The following is a 21,888-nucleotide window of genomic DNA, read 5'->3' on the forward strand; positions in this document are numbered from 1 at the left end:
TTGAGTGCTATTGGGAGATGCTTTCTTGTTTCCCTGATGTTCTGAAATTCAAACATCACATACTTTCCTTAAACATTGCTTTCTCCAGAAAGTCTCCTGTTTAAAGTGTTCATCTTCCAAGAGGGTGTCCTTTTCTCGTTGATGTGGTCAGTTTATTAGATGCTAGGTTTATTTATTTATTTTTTTCTTTACAGTGGTAGCTTCGGAACAGTGGGGACAGCCAAGGGCTGGGATTTGTCGTCAATAGGAGAATGGGGTTAGGGCCTCTGAAAGATACCGACAATGTCCTAAAGACAGAAATATTGCACAATATTCTGCCCTGTTCAACACTTTATAAGGGCAATTTCTAGCTTCCTAGGGATGAATTTATACAGCCGTATTCCCCAGAGAAGGCTACCTTTGCCACAAAGATCAAGCCTGCCCCAGGGCGCCACCTGCTGACTATCTCGGCTCCCGCATTCCGGGCTGGGACAGGCTGGCCTTTCTAGCCCTAATCTTAACCGAGCCACCTAAAGGCACTCTGAATCTCTCCCCTTCCCTAAAACGTCAGGGAGTCCCTTGGTCTGGGACCTAGGTGAGGTCGCAAGGTTTGTTCCCCAGTGACCTTGAGGTTTGGCACCCAAGCCAGGTTTTCTGGCAGATGGTGGAGCCTGAGGCTTAGGTTCATATTCTCTCCTCAAACGTATTTTTTGCCACGTTCTCCCAGCTTGGAGAAATCAGGCCATCATGACCTTGACCAGTAGAGACGCTGGAAGGAGAGGAGTGACTCACTGCACCGTCCCCATCCATTACCGGTTTGAGGTCTTAGAATGCGTAGGACCCTATTTTAGTCACCAGAATTTGTCATCATCCGGCGCTATTTTCCTCATTACACATGGGAGAGAAACTGGGGGCAAGTCTCTATCTCCTTGGAGGTTGTGACGCTGTCCAGGAGCACAGCGGTAGGGGGTCAGATCTACAAGGCCGACGCAGGTCACAGGTTCTGTTTGGGCGATTTAGAGAAAGAGAGCTGAGCCTTGGACTCTGCAACCTTGGTTTTCCGTTAAAGCCCTAGAAGCCTCTCCTGGCTCCATTCCTCCGCATTTTCCACAAAATAAATTCTGGCGTTCTAGGGACTGCTCGAACGCTTCCCGTGCCAACTGCCCAAGACTTCCCCTTTAAGGCTCTTGGCTCCGCCCCTCACGCCGCGCCGCTGAAGGCCCCGCCCCCTCACCCGCTTCCGTTGAGCAGGGCCGCAGCGCGCCGGTCCGGGTCCCTTTAAGGCCGAGCCCCGCCCCCTGGCTCCCGCCCCCTCCCCTCCCCCAGCCCACCCCGGGTGGCCCGGTGGGTCCTACGGTGCGGCCCGTGGCGGTGAGCATCGGAGCCTAGGGGGCGCGGGGTCGGGGCCCGCGAGTCTCCGCTGCTGCGGTGGCCTTGCGGGGCGGGGGCGGGGCCAGCGGGACAAGGGGGGCGCGGGGCGCTGGGCCCGGACGGGCACGGCGGGGGAGGGGCTCATGTGACGCGGACCGGGATCGGGTCCCGCCGCGCACCCCAGACTTGGTCCAGGTGTACGGTCGGCGGCGTTCCCGCTCTCCCTTGTCCGGTCAGAGTCCCCGTCTAGCCGGGTTGGTGACGCCTTTACCCGTGCTCCCCAGGGGTCCGGGCCCATTTGTCGGGCTGCAGTGGGCGGGTGGTGTCTGAGATGCAGTCGTGACAGCTGCGGGAGGACCCCAAGCCGAAAGCCGTGGCTTGGAGTGGGGAGGAGGGAGGAGTCAGACTCCCCTTGGGCTCCGGACACAGCTAGGGGGTGGCCAGCCGCAGGTCGCCTGGCCCCGGAGGCCTGGCCCCCAGGGACCGTCGTGGGCCCCCCTGCTTTAGATAGGTGCTGGGGCGTGCGTTGGTAAAGTCTGGCCTTGGGACCACAGTTCTAATCATCTGTCTATCAGGGAGCTGGTGGTCACCATGGCAATGCGGGAGCTGGTGGAGGGCGAATGTGGGGGTGCCAACCCGCTCATGAAGCTGGCCACCCACTTCACCCAGGACAAGGCCCTTCGGCAGGAGGGACTGAGGCCTGGCCCCTGGCCCCCAGGAGCCTCTGCTGCGGAGACGGTGAGTGTTCTAGCAGGGGAGCCCATTTGTCAGCCCAGTAACTGCTTTCTCTGTTGTCACAGACACTGGAGTGAGCAGTGCGCATCTTTACACAGATTTGTGTGTGTGTGTGTATGTGTGTTTTGTTTTTTGAGACAAGGTTTCTCTGTGTTGCTTTGGAGCCTGTCCTGGAACTAGCTTTTCTTTTCTTTTGAGAAGTAGCTTTGAAGCCTGTCCTGGAACTCACTCTGTAGACCAGGCTAGCCTGCCTCCCTCCCCCCCCTCCCCCAGTGCTGGGATTAAAGGCGAGCACAACCACCTTCCATCTTGGAACTAGCTCTTGTAGACCAGGTGGCCTCGAACTCACAGAGATCCGCCTGCCTCTGCCTCCCAAGTGCTGGGATTAAAGGTGTGCTCCACGACCCGAGGACAAGTATTTTCTAGATAGAGAAGCCGAGGCTCTGTGAAGGCTTGGCTTGCCTCAGGTCACCTAAGCAGACTTAGAGTTGGGCTGTACTGTGTAAGTCTGTGGCCTTCGTCAGTGTGTATATTGCCTCTTTTCTTCTTCCTTTCTTAGGTTTCCAAGCCTTTGGGAGTAGGTTCTGAAGATGAGGTAAATAAAACAAGTTTCTTTTCTGCCTCTCTCCATTTTTTTCTTGTTGGTCCATGGTTATTTTTTTTTAAACCTTTAAACAGTCCACTCATACTTCACTTTGAACTCTCTTCACCAAATGAGATTTGTGTGCCAATGTTTTCTTCTACTGTTTTTGGTTTCCAAATTTACATATAGATTTTTTTCTTTATTGTCTCCTGTTTCTGTTTTTCTTTCTATCTGACATCAGTAGCCCCATCCAGTTGGCCCTACCCCTTTGCTGAGGCCCCCTGATCCTAACGGCTCATCTCACCATCTCTTTACAATAGTTGGTGGCAGAATTCCTGCAGGACCAGAATGCACCCCTTGTATCCCGTGCCCCTCAGACCTTCAAGATGGATGACCTCCTGGCAGAGATGCAGGAGATTGAACAGTCAAGCTTTCGCCAGGCTCCTCAGAGAGGTGGGGGTGAGGGCTTGGTGCGAAGGCTAGTGTTTTCTGTGCATGGAGGCCAGAGCGCTCCATCCTTTGGTTTTGCTGGTATCAGCAGACTAAGGAGACAAAGGAGGTGACATCCAGGAGTGACGGGTACTTGTTTCCGTTTTTCTTAGTCGTCTCTTGTCTCTCTTCAGCCCCCGGTGTAGCAGACTTGGCCTTGTCTGAGAATTGGGCCCAGGAGTTTCTTGCCGCTGGAGATGCTGTGGATGTAGCTCAGGACTATAGTGAGACTGACTGGTCTCAAGAGTTCATTGCCGAAGTTACAGGTGAGGCTTGTGGGGAATTGGTACTAGTGACGGAGCATTGGAAGGTTCTGATCTGAAGTCCTGACTCCTCTTAGGGTCTGAGGTGATTTGGGCTGTAATGACTTTTCTAACTTGATTTGTTTCTGTGGGGTGTTAGATGTGACTTCTTGTAGTGGTTGTAGGGAATGAAAACATTAAAGAGAAAACTGGGTTTGAATGAAGAAAAAAGGAGGGGGAGGAGGGAGAGCGTGAGAGAGAGGAGAATGAGAATATGAATGAGCGCTTAGGTCCGCCTCTTCCTCAGAAACTTGTCGGCTTTAGTCTAGTGGAGAGGAACTGGAGATCAGATGAACGGTCCTGGAAGAGAGAAATCGTCACCGTAGCATCTGGGAGTCTGGCATCCAGCCATCTTGAGTAGAATTGGGGTCTGGGAAAGTAGGATTGTGGGGTTCAGAAACTTAAAGTATAGCTAGGCCATCTGTGTAGCTGTAGGTTTCTCATCTGTAGATTGAACAAATTGTGGATGGAAAATGTTTGGAAGAATATACATACCTTTTGAGTCTTTAGACAGGGCTGTTGTAGACCAGGCTATCCTCCAAATCCCTACATAACTGAGATCTTCCTAGGATAGCCTCTTAGGTATGAACCACTGTGCCTGGCCATTAGTGTGTATGCATGTGTGTGTGTGTGTTTATTATTTCCTAATCCACGTAATTACTGTATACATAGCATTTCTATTACATTGGGTATTATAAGTCATCTAGAGATGTTAAAGTAATGGAAGGTTGTGTGTGGGTTCTATGCAAATAGGTCATTTCCTAGAAGAGACCTGAATCTTCAGCATTTTGTGTCTGTATGAATTCCAGGAATCATTCTTTCATGGATATTGAAGAATGACTCGGCTTTGAGGGGAAAGATCATCTCTGGTGATAAGAACAGTATTAGCTTCTGTGTACTTACTGGGTTCTGAGCTCTGTGTTAAGTGCACTGAATATGTTGCTTATTTAAGCTCCATGAGAACCTAAGTTCTAACTATTGTTTTTAGAACCACTTTACAGATAAGAATATTGAGTTTTTGAGGTAAAGTAACTTGCTTATGATAGCACTGTATTGTAAGTGATTTAGTTTTTTTGTTTTTAATAGAATAGCTTTTATTTATTCTTAGGCATTTTCATACATGTAAACAGTTTATCTTGATTGTATGTAACCTCAGCTCTCTGGAAGAACTCCTGACTCCTCCCTCTACTCCGTCTAGATAACCTCAACATGCTCTGCTTCCCTTTCCTGTCCTTTCCTCTCCTTTCCTTTCCTTTCCTTTCCTTTCCTTTCCTTTCCTTCCTTTCTTTTCTTTTTTTTTTGGTTTTTCGAGACAGGGTTTCTCTGTGGTTTTGGAGTCTGTCCTGGAACTAGCTCTTGTAGACCAGGCTGGTCTCGAACTCACAGAGATTCACCTGCCTCTGCCTCCCAAGTGCTGGAATTAAAGGCATGCGCCACCACCGCCCTTCCTTCCTTCCTTCCTTCCTTCCTTCCTTCCTTCCTTCCTTCCTTCCTCCCTCCCTCCCTCCCTCCCTCCCTCCCTCCCTCTCTCCCTCTCTCTCTTTGTTTCTCCTTTTTTGTTGATAACCCACTGAGTCGGTTAATGCTGCCTGTCAGGGGTCACCTGATCTCGTTGACTTGCTCTCGCGCAGGTGAGTACAGCCGAAATGAGTCCATGGGTGCACTGGGCATATCATGTCCTGAAGACAGTATGTCACAGCACCCCAATCTATCCTCTGGTTTCTACATTCTCTCCACCCCCTCTTCTGAGATTTCCTGTGGGCAGGGGGATTAGGATAGATGTCCCATTGAGGGCTGAGTGATTGATACTTTTTCTCAGCACTTTGACCAGTTCCAAGTCTCCGTCTTCCCTGCAGACCACTGCAGAGAGAAACTTCCCTGGCCAAGGTTGAGGGCAGCACTGACTATGGCCTGAGCATAGGTATTCAGGAGGTGTTTGACAGCACATTGTTTAGCTTTCTCCCTGGGGTGTAGTGGGGGTTTGACTGTGAACCAAGCTGTCAGTATGTCTTTATGTTCTTTCTCTCTTGGCTACACACTTAGTCTTAGCCCTGTATGGTCTTTGGGGCATCTTCTGCTCACTGCCTCCCTGCGGATTGACTTTTTTCCTCCATACCTATCAAATTAGGGCAAAGGGGAAGGGCAGTCTTCAGCCTTCTTCCTCCTGACTGCTCACTGAGAGAAGCACTGTTCGTTTCTTTTGCTTTGAGAAATCCAAGGATGAGAAGAGATACCAGTGGAGAGAGTTACAAAGGTTCTAGCCTTTCAGGCAGTCACGGGGTCCTGAATAGTTGAAGGCTTTGGAGCTAATGGGACTTGGTTGGCTTCTCCTCTGACCATTTCTTGTCTCCTGAAGGCAGGACTTCTCTGCGCACAGGAGAAATGCTCAACCACTAGTGTAAGCCGCTCCAGACACCCTTTCCTCAAGTAAGGTGCAGGCAGTGCTCTAAGGAGTTCTTTAGTTGTTTTTTTTTTGGTTTTTCGAGACAGGGTTTCTCTGTAACTTTGGTGCCTGTTCCGGAACTAGCTCTGTAGACCAGGCTGGCCTTGAACTCACAGAGATTCACCTGCCTCTGCCTCCTGAGTGCTAGGATTAAAGGCGTGCGCCACACACCGCCCGGTGGGAGCACTTTAGTTTTAAGTACTCTCTGCTAGGCGGAGGTTTGGAACCCTCTTACAAAGTGTTAGTAGGAGACGTGATACCCAGGTGCCATACTTTTTGAACTATTATTCCAAAATCTCAATTTTAGATTACTCTCAAGTCTTCCCTGTGGAATTGCCTCAAGTCAAAATTTGAACTATACAAAGAGCCTCTGCTGGACAGGGCCTTTCAGGTGTCCACACAAACCTTAACCTTAAGTGATGCATCTTAGTACAGACGGACTTCTGTTGGAATGGGTGGGCATTAGTCATTTCCATAATTTAAAGCTAGCAGACAAACATACCAAAACAAAAACCAAACCGTTCATGCAGCTAAGCACAATGTGAGCCTGAGTTTATTGTAAGTAATTGCTTCCTGCCTGTGGAATCCTCCCTAACTCACAGCTGAGAACAGCCGTAGGAAAACATGTCCGACCTGCCTCACCTGTTTGTTTGCTGCCTTTGGCGAGCCCGTCTGTTTTGCACATTCGTTGGCAACTGTGCCCACTTCGCAGAGGCCCGGATGTGGGCACCTGAGATTGCTGTGTGAAATTGGGTTCTATAAAACTGTCCTATTGTCGTAGGCCTCAGATAGTGAATGTGTGGATGGATGGAGATTTAGGAGCAAAAGAAATTGATTTTCTAGGAACTTATTTTATTTATTTAAAAGATTTATTGTTATTTTATGTGTACGGGTCTTCTGCCTGCATGGTTGTCTGTGCGCCACATATATGCATTACCTGCAGAAGTCAGAAAAGGGTGTCAAATCCCCTAGCATTGGAGTTGGAGACTGTTGTTAGCTGTCAAATGGGGCCTGGAAATTGAACCAGGTCATCTGGAAGAACCCTTTAATAAGCCAGTGCTCTAACCACTGAGCCATCTCTGCAGCCCCAGGATTCCTGCTTTTTTTTTTTTTTTTTTTTCCCGAGACAGGGTTTCTCTGTGGTTTTGGAGCCTGTCCTGGAACTAGCTCTTGTAGACCAGGCTGGTCTCGAACTCACAGAGATCCACCTGCCTCTGCCTCCCAAGTGCTGGGATTAAAGGCATGCGCCACCACCGCCCAGCCCTGGATTCCTGCTTTAAAATGGCTTTCCCGTGTTTGTAGCTGATATGTTAGTGATATAAGTTAACTGTTGTTTTATGGATAAATAGATTTGAGACAAATTATTTTATACTTTTAAAGGTCTTATTAATTAGTTACTTTTTTGGTATTTGTGAGACAGTAATCTCACTTTTGGATGCCAGACTGACTTGAATTTGCGGCTGTCTCTGCTGGCATGTATCCTTATACCTGGCTTATTTTGTTTTGTTTTGTTTGTTTTTGTTTTTGAGAAAAGGTATTACTGTGTGGTTTGAGCTGGCTTTGAATTCACATCTGCCTCTGTGTCCCAAGTGCTGGGATTATAGGCACGTTTTGTAGGTTCTTATCTTTTAAATTCCCATGTTTAATATTTTAGAATTATTCAAAAAGGCTGGTCTACAAGAGCTAGTTCCGGAACATTGAGGTTCATCTTTTTATTTTAGTTGTTTTTTATATGGAAAATTTTATAGTCTTGCTGGTAATGGTGAAAAAATAAATAAGTAAAAAGAAAACATAAAGGAAAGTTTTGTGTTTCTACCTCAGAGTCTCCCAGTGGTGATCAGGAGATCCACTTTGGTACAGTCCCTAGAGCTCATTGGTTTCCTTCAGTTTTACCTGCCATTATCTGTGCGTGAACAGTATTATGCAACTTCATCAGATGTGTAGATTTGCATAAGTACCATCCTAGTCAGTCAAGAGCCCATCACCACACAAGACTCCCCACCCCTCCACTTTCGGTCTGTCACACAGATGGAAGCATCTGTCATGTTTTCTGGCCAGTCTGCATCTTGTGCTTACTCACATCTGGAAATGAATACAGCCCATAGGTATTCTGAATTTAGACAGACTCACTTTTCATACTGTGTGTATTAATCAGGGTTCTGTAGAGGAACAGAAACTTATAGAATATGTATGCGCGCACACAGAGACACACAGACACATTCATAGCTGGGCGGCCGGGATGAACAAGTGGGCCCCTCCCTCCTACAATAGGGGGTTTATTAGAGTGGTTTACAAGCTGTGGCCCATCTAGTCCAACAATATCTACCAGGAGGCCTAAGAATCCAGTAGCTGTTTAGTTCATGAAGCTAGATGTCTCATCTGGTCTTCAGTGTATGCCACACGATCCCAATGACTAGTTTTTTTTTTTTTTTTTTTTGGTTTTTCGAGACAGGGTTTCTCTGTGGTTTTGGAGCCTGTCCTGGAACTAGCTCTTGTAGACCAGGCTGGTCTCCCAATGACTAGGTTTTAATGCCAGAAAAGGAATGGGCTTGCCAGTGATAAGGAGAGCAGACAGAGAGCAAGCTTCCTTCTTCCGTGTCCTTTATATAGGCTGCCAGCGGAAGGTGTGGCCCAGATTAAAGGTGGATTGTCTCATCTCAAAAGATCCAGATTAAAAGTAGGTCTTCCCACTTCAAATGATATAATTAAGAAAAACTCCCTCACAGGTGTATCCAGCTTCTTGGGTTTTTGTTAATTCCAAATGTAGTCAAGTGGACAACCAAGAGCAGCTATTACAGTGTGTGAGGATCATAGGGCAGCTATGAAATACCATCTTGTACTGTATAGTCCAGGCACTTTAGATTTTTCTCTGTGTCAGGTTGTTGTTGTTATTACTATTACTGTGTTAGGTGGTTGTTACTACTGTTTTGAGCTGTTGGGGATTGAACTCACCCCCTTTCGAATGCTAGGCAGGAATTTAACACTGATGTGCACGCCTAGCCCTGAATTATCGCAGTTTAAGGTGATGCTTCTCACCTGTGTTTCTTTCCCCCTGAAGTGTGGTGTGCATGTGATAAGTCCAGGCACTTTAGACTTTTGTTTTGTTGTTGGCAAGAACATTCTACAGAAATGGCTTGTGACTTTTTGGTCTGAGGACCACTCACAGCCCGAGTGAGCAGTAAAGAGCAGTTCTTTTCAACAGACCAGGACTAAAGAGCTGGGAGGTGTTACTGAAATCCGTCTCGATATTAAACATTTGATTTTCAGTCTTCACACGTAAGCCACAGTCTAGTTACAGTACGGGAAGAAGAAAAATGTTACCTGCAGGGTCTGAGGACAGAACCCGCAGTTGTTGAGGGTTCTTGAAATAAAACACAGGATCTGTAAACCTAAACAGTTGCCAACCATACAGTTTTTGTTTCTTGAGACAGGGTTTCTCTGTGTAGCCCTGGCTGTCCTGGAACTAGCTCTTGTAGACCAGGCTGGCCTTGAACTCACAGAGATCTGCCTGTCTTTGCCCCTGAGTGCTGGGATTAAAGGCGTGCACCACCACTGCCCGGCTCAACCATGCTTTTTTATTACATCAATTATGCATGACTTCCTCCCATTAGGTGTGTGATCTGAGAGCCTTGATTCTTTTTTTTCTTTAAGATTTTGACATTATTTTCTCAAATTTTGAGATTGCTTTATTGAAATTATTCAGACTGAGTCTTAGGTAAAGTGGGATGTAGTCAATACTAAGGGCATGAGGCGCCTTCTCAGTGTTAAAGCCGGCGGTCGGATCTTCTGGGACAGAAAGATGGGGACACAGTAGGAGGCCCAACCTGGGCTTGTGCCTTCTCTGCTACCTCGGCAACACAGTGAACAATCTGTTCACTGCTTGGTAGGACAAAGTTCAAGGAGTTGAGAAACAGTTCAGTGCCCTTATTCAGTGTTTGTTCCCATGCTCACAGTGCCCTTTGTCACTAGAGTTTCTAAGATAACTTTAGAATTTGACTGAAAATCATGGCCTCTTGAAATGAATCAAATGGCTCGTGCCTATAAACCCCAGCTGTGATGGAAGATCTTGCAGTTCAAGGCCAGCTTGGGTTACACAGTGAGTCACTATCTTAAAAAACACCAAGCAAAGTTGGGCGGTGGTGGTGCGCTCCTTTAATTCCATTACTCGGGAGGCAGAGCCTGGTGGATCTCTGTGAGTTCGAGGCCAGTCTGGTCTATATGAGCTAGTTCCTGGACAGACTCCAAAGAGAAACCTTGTCACAAACAAACAAACAAACAAACAAACAAACAAACAATCAAAAAACAAAAATAGCGACGTCACAGTGACTAGAGCCAGAACAGTGTTAATCTGTGGGTGTAGGGCCTGCGGCCGATGAGGATACAAGCACCCCTGACTTTTCCTGGGTGGGGTTGTGAGTGCTGCGGTGTGCACAGCTTTGGCACATACTTCGTGTATAGTTCCTGTAAGGAAGTCCTGATGCTCCCTGCTTCTTACTGAGGACTGTAGACTTCAAGGAAAAGGATTTGGAAGGATGGGGAAGGGGAAGAATGGAAAAACAGGGAAGTTTGGTAGTAAAGGGTGGGTGTGTGTCTGTATGGCTGGGCATGGTGGCTCCTGTCTTTTACCCCAGCCATAGTCAGGTAGATCTCTGAATTTGAGGCCAGCTTGGTCTATGTAGTGAGCTCCAGGACAACCAGGACTGTATAGAGAGGAATCCCAACACCTTCATCTCCCAAAAGAAAGGGAGTTAATGTGATCAAAACTCTTTGTTTGGATGTGTGGGAATGGTGTATCGAGGCCCTACTTTGTGTAGCTGATAAAGACACAAATAAAGGCTCTAAAAGTTTTATTTTATGTGTATTTTTTTCCTACATGTGTCTGTGCCCTACTTGTGTGCTTGGTTTCCTTAAGGTCAGAAGAGGACATTGGGTCTCCTGGAACTAAAATTACTGTCTGTAAACTACCATATGGGTTCTGGGAATTGAACCCAGATGTCCTCTGGAAGAGCAACGAGTGCTCTTACTGACTCTAAGCCCTCTCCACCGTACCCTCCTTTACAGATAGGCTCTTTCTATAGCCTGTAGCTTTTGAGCCTCTGGTTCAGCCTTGGGATTGCTCCGTTCTTTCTTGATCTTCCTTAGTAGGTCTCCTGTTCCCAACTCTCCATAAACTTCCATTCAGCCCCCTTGGGAATGGCTCAGCCACCCAAGAGGCTGTTGGGGTTTATTAGACTTCTCGTTCTCAGGGACTCTCCAGGGTTCTGTTCGCGTTGGTTTGTTTAAGAGGGTCAGTGAGTCTGTATTACTTCCTCTTTCTCTGTCATTATCCTGGAGCCTTGATGAGTCCCACAACTGCTCTTTGCAGATCCCTTGTCTGTGTCCCCTGCCCGATGGGCTGAGGAGTATCTGGAACAGTCTGAGGAGAAGCTGTGGTTGGGAGAGCCGGAAGGAACATCCACCACTGATCGATGGTGAGTCCAGTGTCTTCCTGGATGCTGTGAGAACAAAATAGTGCTGGGCAGTTTTCCCAGCCTCGTCCCTCCACATTCTCCACCCACATCCAGCTTGCAGTTTTTTCTTTTCTACTTCATTTATTAACATCGCCGCTAGCGTTCTTGGTATTTCAACTATTGGTAGTGATCCTAACTGTTCCATAGGGATTTGTCAGTGGCTCTATGCACCATGTTGCCCTGAGCATCTGCTCTCTTCTCCCTCCCTACAGAGCTGTGTTCGGCAAAGGAGAGGGTAAAAAGACTTCGCAGCTTCCACTGAGATATCTCTTTATAAGGAGCTTGTAGCTCCTTATGGTAGTAGTATAGGATTATTGTTTCCCCCCCAAGAGTTCTGTTTGCCGTGGGCTGGGATTGGGGAAGAGTGTAGGCAGTGGGGTGGGTGACTTGGTCTTTCTTCCTCACCCAGGTACGATGAATACCATCCCGAAGAGGATCTGCAGCACACAGCCAGTGACTTTGTGTCCAAGGTGGATGACCCCAAATTGGCTAACTCTGAGGTGAGTCGCCTCCTGCTGTGCTCAGCGGAGCTGGGACTGAAGGCAGAAGCCTTCTTCCCCCACCGTACTGTGCTGTAAGGGGGATGAGATTCTAGAACTGTCCCCCTCCGGAGAATGGAGACTTGGGATCTGGCTGCATCGCCCACTTCTCCCTCATGCCTTTATCTCTAACCTTTGTCTTTTCTGTGCCTTCTCAACTCTAGAGGCAGAAATCCCCTCTTTGATCTCTGCTTTTTTCCCCCCAGGGCCTTTAGCATTATCTTGATGCAGCTAGAGATGGTCATAGGGAGGGTCAAGTGCAGGGTCTCCTTGGGCATAGTTGAGAGTGTGCACCCAGAAGTCCTGTCCCAAGGTGCCTATGTGTGTCTCTGTGCCCCAGTTCCTGAAATTCGTGCGGCAGATTGGCGAGGGGCAGGTGTCCCTGGAGTCCGCTGCAGGGTCGGGCCGAGCTCAGGCAGAGCAGTGGGCAGCAGAGTTTATGCAGCAGCAGGTAGGACACTGTCACTCCCCAGCCCGCCTCAGGCTGCTGCCCAGGGCAGGGTCAGTGCTCAGTGGGAAGGGATCTAGAGTGTGAGTGGGTGGGGAAGAGTCTGAGAGCATCCAGGCTGGTGGTGTTCAGTGGTTTTCAGCCACTCTGTGTTACTGGGAAGCTGGTGGAGGTGGTACTGATCAGCCTTTGTCACAGGGCACCTCAGAGGCCTGGGTTGATCAGTTCACAAGATCAGGAAACAACACGTCTGCCCTTGATGTGGAATTTGAACGAGCCAAGTCAGCTATAGAGGTGAGAACAGCTGGTGTGGACACAAGTGCCCCAGGGCCGTGCCTTCCCATGAAGAGTATGGCCTTGTTAGTGTCTGAAGCGGTAGACATTGGTTCATAGTGTGCTGGATCATTGGGGTCAGAATCGTGTAGGTGTGGGCCGAGTGCTTTTTACAAAATGCAAATTTTTGGACATCATTCCAGATTCCTGCATCAGAATCTGGGGATAGGATTGGAGAATTTGCATTTTACAAAAGCTTTGCTGATGATTGCTGAATACATTGCCGTTTAAGTCCTGTTGCCCTAGGGATACATCCCAGTAGAGTGGAGGAGGGAGGGTGGGGTGGTCATGAAGCCTCTCCTTTCTCTACCTGCCTTCCCTTCCTTACAGTCTGATGTCGATTTCTGGGACAAGTTGCAGGCAGAATTGGAGGAAATGGCAAAACGGGATGCTGAGGCACACCCCTGGCTCTCTGACTATGATGACCTCACGTCCACTTCCTATGACAAGGTAGGAGCCCCTGGCTTTCCGGGTTCTAGAATTTGAAGCCTTTCCACGCTGTTACTGTTTTTGAGCCTTCATCTATGTAAAGAAGTCTGGCTCCAGCTGTCCAGTGACTGAATGTGTACTATGTTCTCGAGAGTAAAGGTTCGCAAGAACACCTTTGCAAATCCTACAGTGACGTAATGCCCGCGAGGGAGGTGCACACAGGATGCGCTAAGAACAGATGCGTAGGCCTCTTGGAGAGCCGCACTGGGACAGTCTATCTGTTGCTGACCCTCTGCAACAGGGGTGGTGTGTGCTAGGAAGGACTAAGTATCCCACTGAGCTATGCCCTCAGGTCTCATTTAAATTCTGATCTCTTCTTGTAGGAGCCAGGCTCTTACCCCAATTCAGGGGTTCAAAGAATCACATTAAATAATTTAAGCAATAGGAAGATTTCTCAGAAGTCTGGTGAAGATGTTTGGATCTTGTATGTAATGTGTGCTTTTAGCGTAGATGTCTGTGACTCTTCAGTTGTCTCTCTGTGAATCCATCTGCTTGTGAGTTGCAGGACCACTGGGGATATGGCTGATAATTGAGCCTCTAAGTTGAAGCATGAGAGGGAAGGAAAAGAATTGCTTGGTTTTCAGGAAGACAGAATAGGAACAGAACAATACCTCTTTCTCAGCTCAGCTGTGGAAGAGAAAGAACCTGATCTTGAGATGTGATGCGGGGCAGTGGCGGTGGATGTTGACACAGGGAGCCATACAAAGACAGGAGAAGTCCAGGGACTGTCAGAAGGCTAGAGCCTGAGAGCCTCAGAGAAACTGCTCCAAGGGAAAAAGGCACTGTTTTGTTTCCATCCTTTCTGGGCTCATCCAAGAATGGTCTTGTGTGGTGCATTGAGGGACCACTTACTTCTAGGAACCTCTCCTTGTATTTGGCCACAGTATAGATTTCTTCTTCTTCTTCTTCTTCTTCTTCTTCTTCTTCTTCTTCTTCTTCTTCTTCTTCTTCTTCTTCTTCTTCTTCTTCTTCTTCTTCTTCTTCTCCTCCTCCTCCTCCTCCTCCTCCTCCTCCTCCTCCTCCTCCTCCTCCTCCTCCTCCTCCTCCATTATGTATACAATATTCTGTCTGTGTGTATGCCTTCAGGCCAGAAGAGGGCACCAGATCTCATTACAGATGGTTGTGAACCACCATGTGGTTGCTGGGAATTGAACTCAGGACCTCTGGAAGGAAAGTTAGTGCTCTTAACCACTGAGCCATCTCTCCAGCCCTAAATTCTTCTTATAGGACAACACTTTCATTGTCCTGCATTAACAATTTGATATGCTGTTAACTTATAATTGGCATTTCCATACATTTGACAAATTGAGATATAAGTACTACTTTCATTTGGTAATATTTCCTCTGAGTGTTGATTACTCTGGCATTTATGACCTACACAGAATAACTTTTTAAGTTAGAAGCTTCATTTAGCACTTACTCTTCCCGTATCTATGACATGCTGGGCCAAGTACACCTTTAAAATTAAAAGCTTGAAAATATAACGAGGGATCTAGGCATAGTGATGCACACCTGTAATCCTAGTTCTCGGGAGGCTGAGGCAGGCTGACTATAAAAAGACGAGTGTAGGTTAGTGAGATTGTTTTTCAAAACAAACAAAAACTATAAGTTATTAGATCCATGAATCCTATTAAATGTCAGTGATACCTTGAAATATTGCAAAACTAGGCTTAGAAACAGTTGCATGGATGCTTCATAAGAATGCTCCACGTTATTAATCACTAATAGTGAAAAGTTGAGATCTCCCTGTCCATAAGCTAAATTGTACTGAATTATATGGGGTACTTTAAAAGTGTGGATATGAGCTCATTGTCAAATATATTCATGGGTCATTTTGTACATTTTACTTGTTGTTTATTTTTTTGCTTGTGTCTGTGGTGTGCACATGTGTGCTGACCAGATATTAACATGGGGTGTTTTCCTTAGTTGCTTTCCACTTTCCTGTCTGGGGCAGAGTCTCTCACTGAACCCAGAGCTCACTGACACAGCTCTAGTCTAACTGGCCAGCTTGTCTTGCAGATCTCCTATCCGACTGGATCACCACGCCTGCCTGTTTTTTATCACAGGAGTTGGGGTCCGAACTCTGGTCCTCCTGCTTACCTGCAAGTGCTTTATCCATGGAACTATCTCCTCATCCCTCTTTATCCTTTTTTAAAATTAAACGTTTTTTATTGATAACCTTTAGATTTTTCAGAGGCTACATATACTTGTGACTTAAAAAGACGTGTACAGTGTTGCTGAAAGAGTTTCTGTGGTGTGGGGACTCTGAAGCACTGCTCTGTCTGCAGTGGGATCCTGTGTGGTTTTGGACCAGCCCAAGGCAGGGGGTCAGACAAGATGACCAGCTGGCTTAGAGATTTCAGGATGCAAAGTGACGCTCTCTGCACTCCGTAGGCTGTGAAGGGTTCCTGTAGAGTATTCTTTTTCCATCTGTGTAAATATTTTATTTTTGCACAAGAAAATAATAGTTAATTGCTCTTTGAGCAGTAATTGATGAGACCTTAGAAGTGATAGGTAACGGGGTCTAGAGGTGACTCATATCTGAACAACGGTGGTATTCATTTGTCACATTGTCTGCTGGAGACACGTGAGAACGTTCATCTCTGCTGACTGCTACACACAGCCATTGAACCCTAAGGAAGTAACTCCAACCACCATTATTGAACAGTGTTTAAAAGGCTTTTATAAGGCTCTCAGTAGCTTTGAGGCATAAATTATATTCATTAGGAAATTACATTATATGTGATGTGATAACATTCTCTGTTTCCCACAGAGTGGCTTAAAGGGTGGATTGATGATGGCCAGCAGTTAAGGTTAAATGTAAAAATATTTATTCTGTTGAATTCAGATGATCTAGAGCATGGGTGGCCTGTGGAATAAATGAATTTGCTGCTCATTTGTAAATGGTTTAGTGACTGAGAATGGTTTTAGCATTTTTAAATGGCTGGAAGAAATCAAAAGAGTAATACAATTTGTAATATCTGGAAATTAAAATCTAAATTTCAGTGTCCATGTGTAAAATTTGATGATGATACAGTCCTGCTCATTGCTTACATACTGCCCTGACTGCTTGGCCCTCCTGTGGTGGAGTTGTGACATTGCAGTAGGACCCGCAGGGTGTGCCGTCTTTATTGTCTGGTTGTTTACTGAGAAGGCAATGCTATCCCTTGCAATAGGATCATTTCTGAGTTTTTAATGTTTTCCAGCTATCCATGTGACACGTTCCCCTCAAATCCATTTCCAGCAGTGAGTCTCATGATTTGGATCTCCACTGCAGCTGTTGACTGTCCTCTGCAGCTGATGACTGTCCACTGCAGTTGTTGACTGTCTTCTGCAGCTGATGACTATCTTCTGCAGTTGTTGACTGTCCTCTGCAGCTGTTGACTGTCTTCTGCAGCTGATGACTGTCCTCTGCAGTTGTTGACTGTTTGCTGCAGCTGTTGACTGTCCTCTGCAGCTGTTGATTGTCTTCTGCAGCTGATGACTGTCCTCTGCAGTTGTTGACTGTTTGCTGCAGCTGTTGACTGTCCTCTGCAGCTGTTGACTGTCTGCTGCAGCTGTTGACTGTCCTCTGCAGCTGTTGACTGTCCTCTGCAGCTGTTGACTGTCCTCTGCAGCTGTTGACTGTCCTCTGCAGCTGTTGACTGTTCCCTGTAGTTGTTGACTGTTGGCTGCAGCTGTTGACTGTCCTCTGCAGCTGCTGACTTGTGGTTTAGGATGTAGAGCTTCTGGTTCTTTGTTTCACAGTGATGAACAAACAGGACAGCTTGTCTGTATTCTGTCCAGTTTACTGCTGTGTTCTCCGTGTCTTCTTTACTGTATTTGAAACTGTGGTCACCAAACTGTCTGGTGACTACTTATGGTTTTAGTTCTTGTTTTAGTTCTTTTTTGTGGTAGTAACTGTTTACGTCCCCCGAAGGAATATTTTATTTGTCCAGAGCCTTGTGGCTTACCAGTGGTTTTTGACCTTGCCGTATTATCTTCTACGTCACATCAAATGTCAGTTGGCAAAACTTTTTAGGGGCACCCTAACTTTCTCATTTGAGACCCTCCCCTCAGCTGGAAGAGAGCAGTGTCTTGTAGAAGCCTTCTCTACTAGCCATATTTTGGGATCCACATTGTATTCAAAATCTAGAAGCCCAATATGGTGGCTTATGTCTGTAATGTCACTACTTGGGAAGCTGAGGCAAGAAGATAGTTGTGAGTTTGAGGCCAGCCTAGGCAACATAGCAAGACCCTACCTAAAAGTCAAACAAATGGACAAAAAGAGAGAAACTTAGTTACAGGGAATAGATTAAGCACTTCTGATGTACCCAATCAGCTGGGAAAGCCTGGCCTTGAAGGCAGGGCCTCCGACTCATGTTGCGCTCCCCCCATCTGCCATCACACTAGGAGTTGGGGCTCAGAGAAGAGCTTTCACTGTGATCACTGTGCTGTTGAGAGGCGTGCTCTGTCCGGTGGAGAGAAATTGAAGATATAGAAATGTAGGCGTGGGAAGGCTTCCTAAAATAAGTTTATAATCTCAGCATAAGTACTTAGAGCGACAGGCAGCTTCTCAGCCACTGTAATAGGAGATGGCAGCTGAGCTGGTACTCACCTTTGCTTCGTCATGGTTTCCATAATCCGGAGACTTTGATATGCCTGTGTGGCTACTGTTTTCCTAGCCGTGCTGCCCTGACTGGATTCTCTCTCAGAAGTCCCCTCACCCATCGCTTCCCTTCCTTCTAGGGGTACCAGTTTGAGGAGGAGAATCCCCTGCGTGACCACCCTCAGGCTTTTGAAGAAGGGCTGCGTCGACTTGAGGAGGGAGATCTGCCCAATGCTGTGCTGCTTTTTGAGGCTGCTGTGCAGCAGGATCCTAAGCACATGGAAGTGAGTGGGGCTTTGTCCAGGGCCCAAAGAGGCGTGCAGATGGGGTGCAAGTGAGATGGAGAGTTGGGGAAGCCAGTGGAGGGGAGGATGCAAAGTCAATGACGGAACCGTCGTCAACTTCTCTCTAGGCTTGGCAGTATCTGGGTACCACCCAGGCTGAGAATGAGCAGGAGCTCCTGGCTATCAGTGCCCTGAGGAGGTGAGTATGCCGCTGTGAAAGATGTAGGTCTGCAAGTAGCCGTTAGCCTAATGGCCACCAGAACCAGGTCCTTGTCTTTCCTGACGTTGTTGGCATAAAGGAACTGTCAGATGGCTCAGTGATGGCTAGAGGAGTGAGCGGAAGGCTTGGTTCGCATCCTTCTTCAGTTTTGACTGTATTTGTGGGATCCTGGTTGGTCTTTGACTGCTAAAACTTTGCCTTCTCAGGTTGGGATCTTTAATATTGACTTGAAGTCCAGAGGATTCTTCTCTAGGTTAAGCTGAGAGGGTAGAAGTCAGGCCTCCATGAATGTATTTCAAAGCTCGCTGTGGACCTCTGGTGCTGAGGGCTGCTGGTGTCATTTGCAGGTTTGGTGTCAGTCTGCTCATCTTTGTCCCATCAGGTGTCTGGAGCTAAAGCCAGATAACCGGACAGCACTGATGGCACTGGCTGTAAGCTTTACCAATGAGTCCCTGCAGCGACAGGCCTGTGAGACCCTGCGAGACTGGCTGCGCTACTCACCAGCCTATGCCCATCTGGTGGCTCCTGGTGAAGAAGGGGCTAGTGGGACAGGACTGGGTCCCAGCAAGCGTGTCTTGGGATCTCTGTTGTCTGAGTGAGTGCATGGGATTCCTGGGATGAGGAGGGTAGTGTGAGTCCTAGTAAGAGCTTTCAATATGCTGAGATCTAAGGCTTTAAGATAATGGTTTACCCATGGTCAGCTCGAAGGAGGTCAGTGTTCTATATGCAGTGCCGGAAAGAGAGCAGGCTGCAAAGTGGGATTTGGGTAAAGAGATGACTGATACATTGACGACCCCTGGGAATGTGATTGCCTTTTTAAGGGGCTGTTTGGAGGCTAGGAATACAGATAGACCCATCTACCTACTGCTCTGCTTTTCTTCTCCTTACCTAGCTCCCTGTTTCTTGAAGTGAAAGAGCTCTTCCTGGCAGCTGTGCGTTTGGACCCTACATCCATTGACCCTGATGTGCAGTGTGGCTTGGGAGTCCTTTTCAACCTGAGTGGGGAGTACGACAAGGCTGTGGACTGCTTTACGGCTGCCCTCAGTGTTCGTCCCAATGTGAGCCTTGGGAGGAGGGTCAAGGAGTCATTTGCGCTTGGGAGATTTCATGAAAGCCTTGGGAAGGCTGGGAAATGACATGGTGGGTCAGGGAAATTAGGGGAAAACAGGAGCATATGGACATGGGGTGGGGGTCTGCTTAGGATGACCCAGTGACCACAGTGGGAGCTGCTGAGGGCAAGAGGATGAGTTAGTAACCTACATTAACCAAACAGTGGCGAAGCAGGTGGCGGGATGGCAGAAGTTGATCCATGCCTAGCTCGTATTTCCAGGCCTCTCTCTCTGTCCCAGGACTATTTGTTATGGAACAAACTTGGGGCCACCTTGGCCAATGGGAACCAGAGTGAGGAAGCAGTGGCTGCGTACCGCAGAGCTCTTGAACTACAGCCTGGATACATCCGGTCTCGCTATAACCTAGGCATCAGCTGCATCAACCTTGGGGCTCACCGGTGAGTGTGGACTCCTTTGTGAGCAGATATACCTTGTCTTCTTGGCTTTGGTTCCTAGTGTTCTGATCCTTCCTCGCCATGCCCCATGCCTCACCCACTGTTGATTTGCTTACCTGCTCCCATTCTTCTTCCCTACAGGGAGGCCGTGGAACACTTTTTGGAGGCGCTGAACATGCAGAGGAAGAGCCGGGGCCCTCGGGGTGAGGGGGGCGCCATGTCAGAGAACATTTGGAGTACCCTGCGATTGGCGTTATCTATGTTAGGTCAGAGCGATGCCTATGGGGCGGCTGATGCTCGGGATCTGTCTGCCCTCCTAGCTATGTTTGGCCTGCCCCAGTGACAGTGGGATGAGCTGCCCTGTGAGTGTCTGTCTGGAGGGCTTCTTGCTCTGGGTGTGACTCCCTCTCCTCCAGTGGGCCTACCAAGGGATTGGGCTGATGACCACGAGCGGTGCGACCTCTCAGGAGCTGCCTCGATGTAGGGGTGATAGTCTGTGTCCTAGGTCCTACATAATTGTAGGGAATGAGCTATCTCTGTCCCTTGGTAATTCAAGGGCTGTCTATCCAGCTACAGATCTCTTTCTGCTCATCATTGCCCTTTCTTGGTGCTGCTTTTTGGGTAGGACCCAATGACATAGGGAGATTGTTGTCATCAGCTGCCATTTATGATAGGGTCTACCACATTTGTAAGTCTCTCCTTGCCCTACTCTTACTGGGAATTGGCAATAGTCCAGCTTCCTTGAGCAGTGGCGTGTAAGAGTTCTCACAGCCATGTGATGCTGTGTGGGATGGATGTTAGCAGTTGGCCTATTAACTGAAACGCTGACGTGTCTCCACAGATCCAAGCTTGGGACAGGTGCTCATAGTTCTGTCTCTCGTGGGAGTGAGCTGGGATGCTCTGTAGTAGCATCCCAGCTCATCCTGAAGTAGTGGATGCTCATGTGGCTACTGTAGTGTCCTCAGGGCCTGGGCTCATCACTGCAGGGAGCATGGGCTATGAGGAGCAATGAGCCCAGAGTCTGAGGTGGGACAGTAGGGGTGTGGTCAGTACTGCAGTCCCCTCTGCTCCTTGAGAGACCACCGGTAAGCAGGAACTGAGCAAACTTGTAGCAAACTGGTTTAGAAGTTGTGTTCTTGCCAAATTCCCAGCAAAAGGAGGGTTCAGTGTTACCATAAGCCTTCTTGAAACATTTGTAGGGGATAGCATTGAACAGCGCCCCCCCCCCCCCATATTACCTCCACAAGGTGAAGATCAAGGGATGCCGAGGGAGCAGCTGGGTTCTTCTCCACTGTGCTCTGTGTGGGGAGACACACAAGCCCCCACAAATGACTGCTAGGCCTCTTGCCTTGTCTTCAGGAGCTAGTGATCAGAGGTTTTTTTTAACTGCCATGGTCCCAAGGTTCCATCCTGAAATTTATTTTTCTTTGTATGCATATGTGTAAATGATTTAAAAATAAAACTGTAAAATATTTGTATGAAGAATAAATTGAGCTGATATGGGTAGGATTCTGCTGCTGGCTGACGTTGGGGTGATGGGAGGCTGGTCAGTGTTTGGCAGATGGGTGTTCAATTTTTCCTTCTCTGTCTTCTAAGTTCTCACTGGCGTACTGATTACTTAATCATCCCTCCAGAAGTATTGAGTGCCAGCAACCTGCCATGGTTCAGAAGTGTTTTAACAGCCACTTCCTTTCTCTTCCCTTCTTCCTTCCATCCCTCCCTCCCTCTTCCTCTTTTTCTTCTTACTTTTTTCTTTTAAACATTTGTGTTACTATTACAAAGGGAATTTGTGGTACTGTGAAATCTTGGGTCTTTTTTTTTTGTCATCAGTAGTGTGGATTTACTTTTGCTCTTAATCTAACTGGAGTTTAATCAGATGCTGGACCACCCCTGGTTGTTCAGGTCCACATGGTTCTGGGGTGGGGGTGCCATTAGCATGGCCCATGCGAATGGTGGACTGCAGTGTGCATTGTGAAATCTATATGGCTATGGCCAGTAGATCTGCACGGGTGGCCACTTTTTCTTCCAGGTCTCTGCTTGCCTCTCCTTTATGTGTCCCTCTACCTGCCTG

The 21,888-nt window shown here is 47.7% G+C and overlaps 1 protein-coding gene across 5 annotated transcripts; it reads left to right on the forward strand.

Moving 5' to 3' along the window:
- The first annotated feature begins 1,220 nt into the window (after window positions 1-1,220).
- Window positions 1,221-21,291, forward strand: Pex5 (peroxisomal biogenesis factor 5). Of its 5 annotated transcripts, none has more exons than XM_057766809.1 (16): window positions 1,221-1,350; window positions 1,926-2,088; window positions 2,645-2,680; window positions 2,989-3,121; window positions 3,292-3,423; window positions 11,268-11,373; window positions 11,822-11,912; window positions 12,292-12,402; window positions 12,598-12,693; window positions 13,063-13,182; window positions 17,950-18,093; window positions 18,222-18,292; window positions 18,696-18,908; window positions 19,206-19,371; window positions 19,663-19,820; window positions 19,959-21,291. In XM_057766809.1, exons 2-16 carry the CDS (start codon window positions 1,942-1,944, stop codon window positions 20,158-20,160), a joined length of 1,926 nt encoding a protein of 641 aa, XP_057622792.1. In that variant the 5' UTR covers window positions 1,221-1,350; window positions 1,926-1,941; the 3' UTR covers window positions 20,161-21,291. The 5 variants fall into 5 exon arrangements, with proteins under 5 accessions (XP_057622792.1, XP_057622799.1, XP_057622804.1 ...); XM_057766816.1 differs by having other exon boundaries at window positions 13,087-13,182; XM_057766812.1 differs by lacking the exon at window positions 1,221-1,350 and adding an exon at window positions 1,475-1,604.
- Window positions 21,292-21,888: the final 597 nt, after the last annotated feature.

The sequence above is a fragment of the Chionomys nivalis genome, chromosome 1 (assembly GCF_950005125.1).
Source record: "Chionomys nivalis chromosome 1, mChiNiv1.1, whole genome shotgun sequence".
Classification (NCBI taxonomy): Eukaryota; Metazoa; Chordata; class Mammalia; order Rodentia; family Cricetidae; genus Chionomys; species Chionomys nivalis.

Coding starts and splice junctions, on each gene's coding strand:
- Pex5 (XM_057766809.1), top strand. CDS start 1,942: ATGGCAATGCGGGAGCTGGTGGAGGGCGAATGTGGGGGTGCCAACCCG. Junction 2,089..2,644: donor GAGCCTCTGCTGCGGAGACG/GTGAGTGTTCTA, acceptor TTCCTTTCTTAG/GTTTCCAAGCCTTTGGGAGT. Junction 18,909..19,205: donor TTGGGATCTCTGTTGTCTGA/GTGAGTGCATGG, acceptor CTCCTTACCTAG/CTCCCTGTTTCTTGAAGTGA.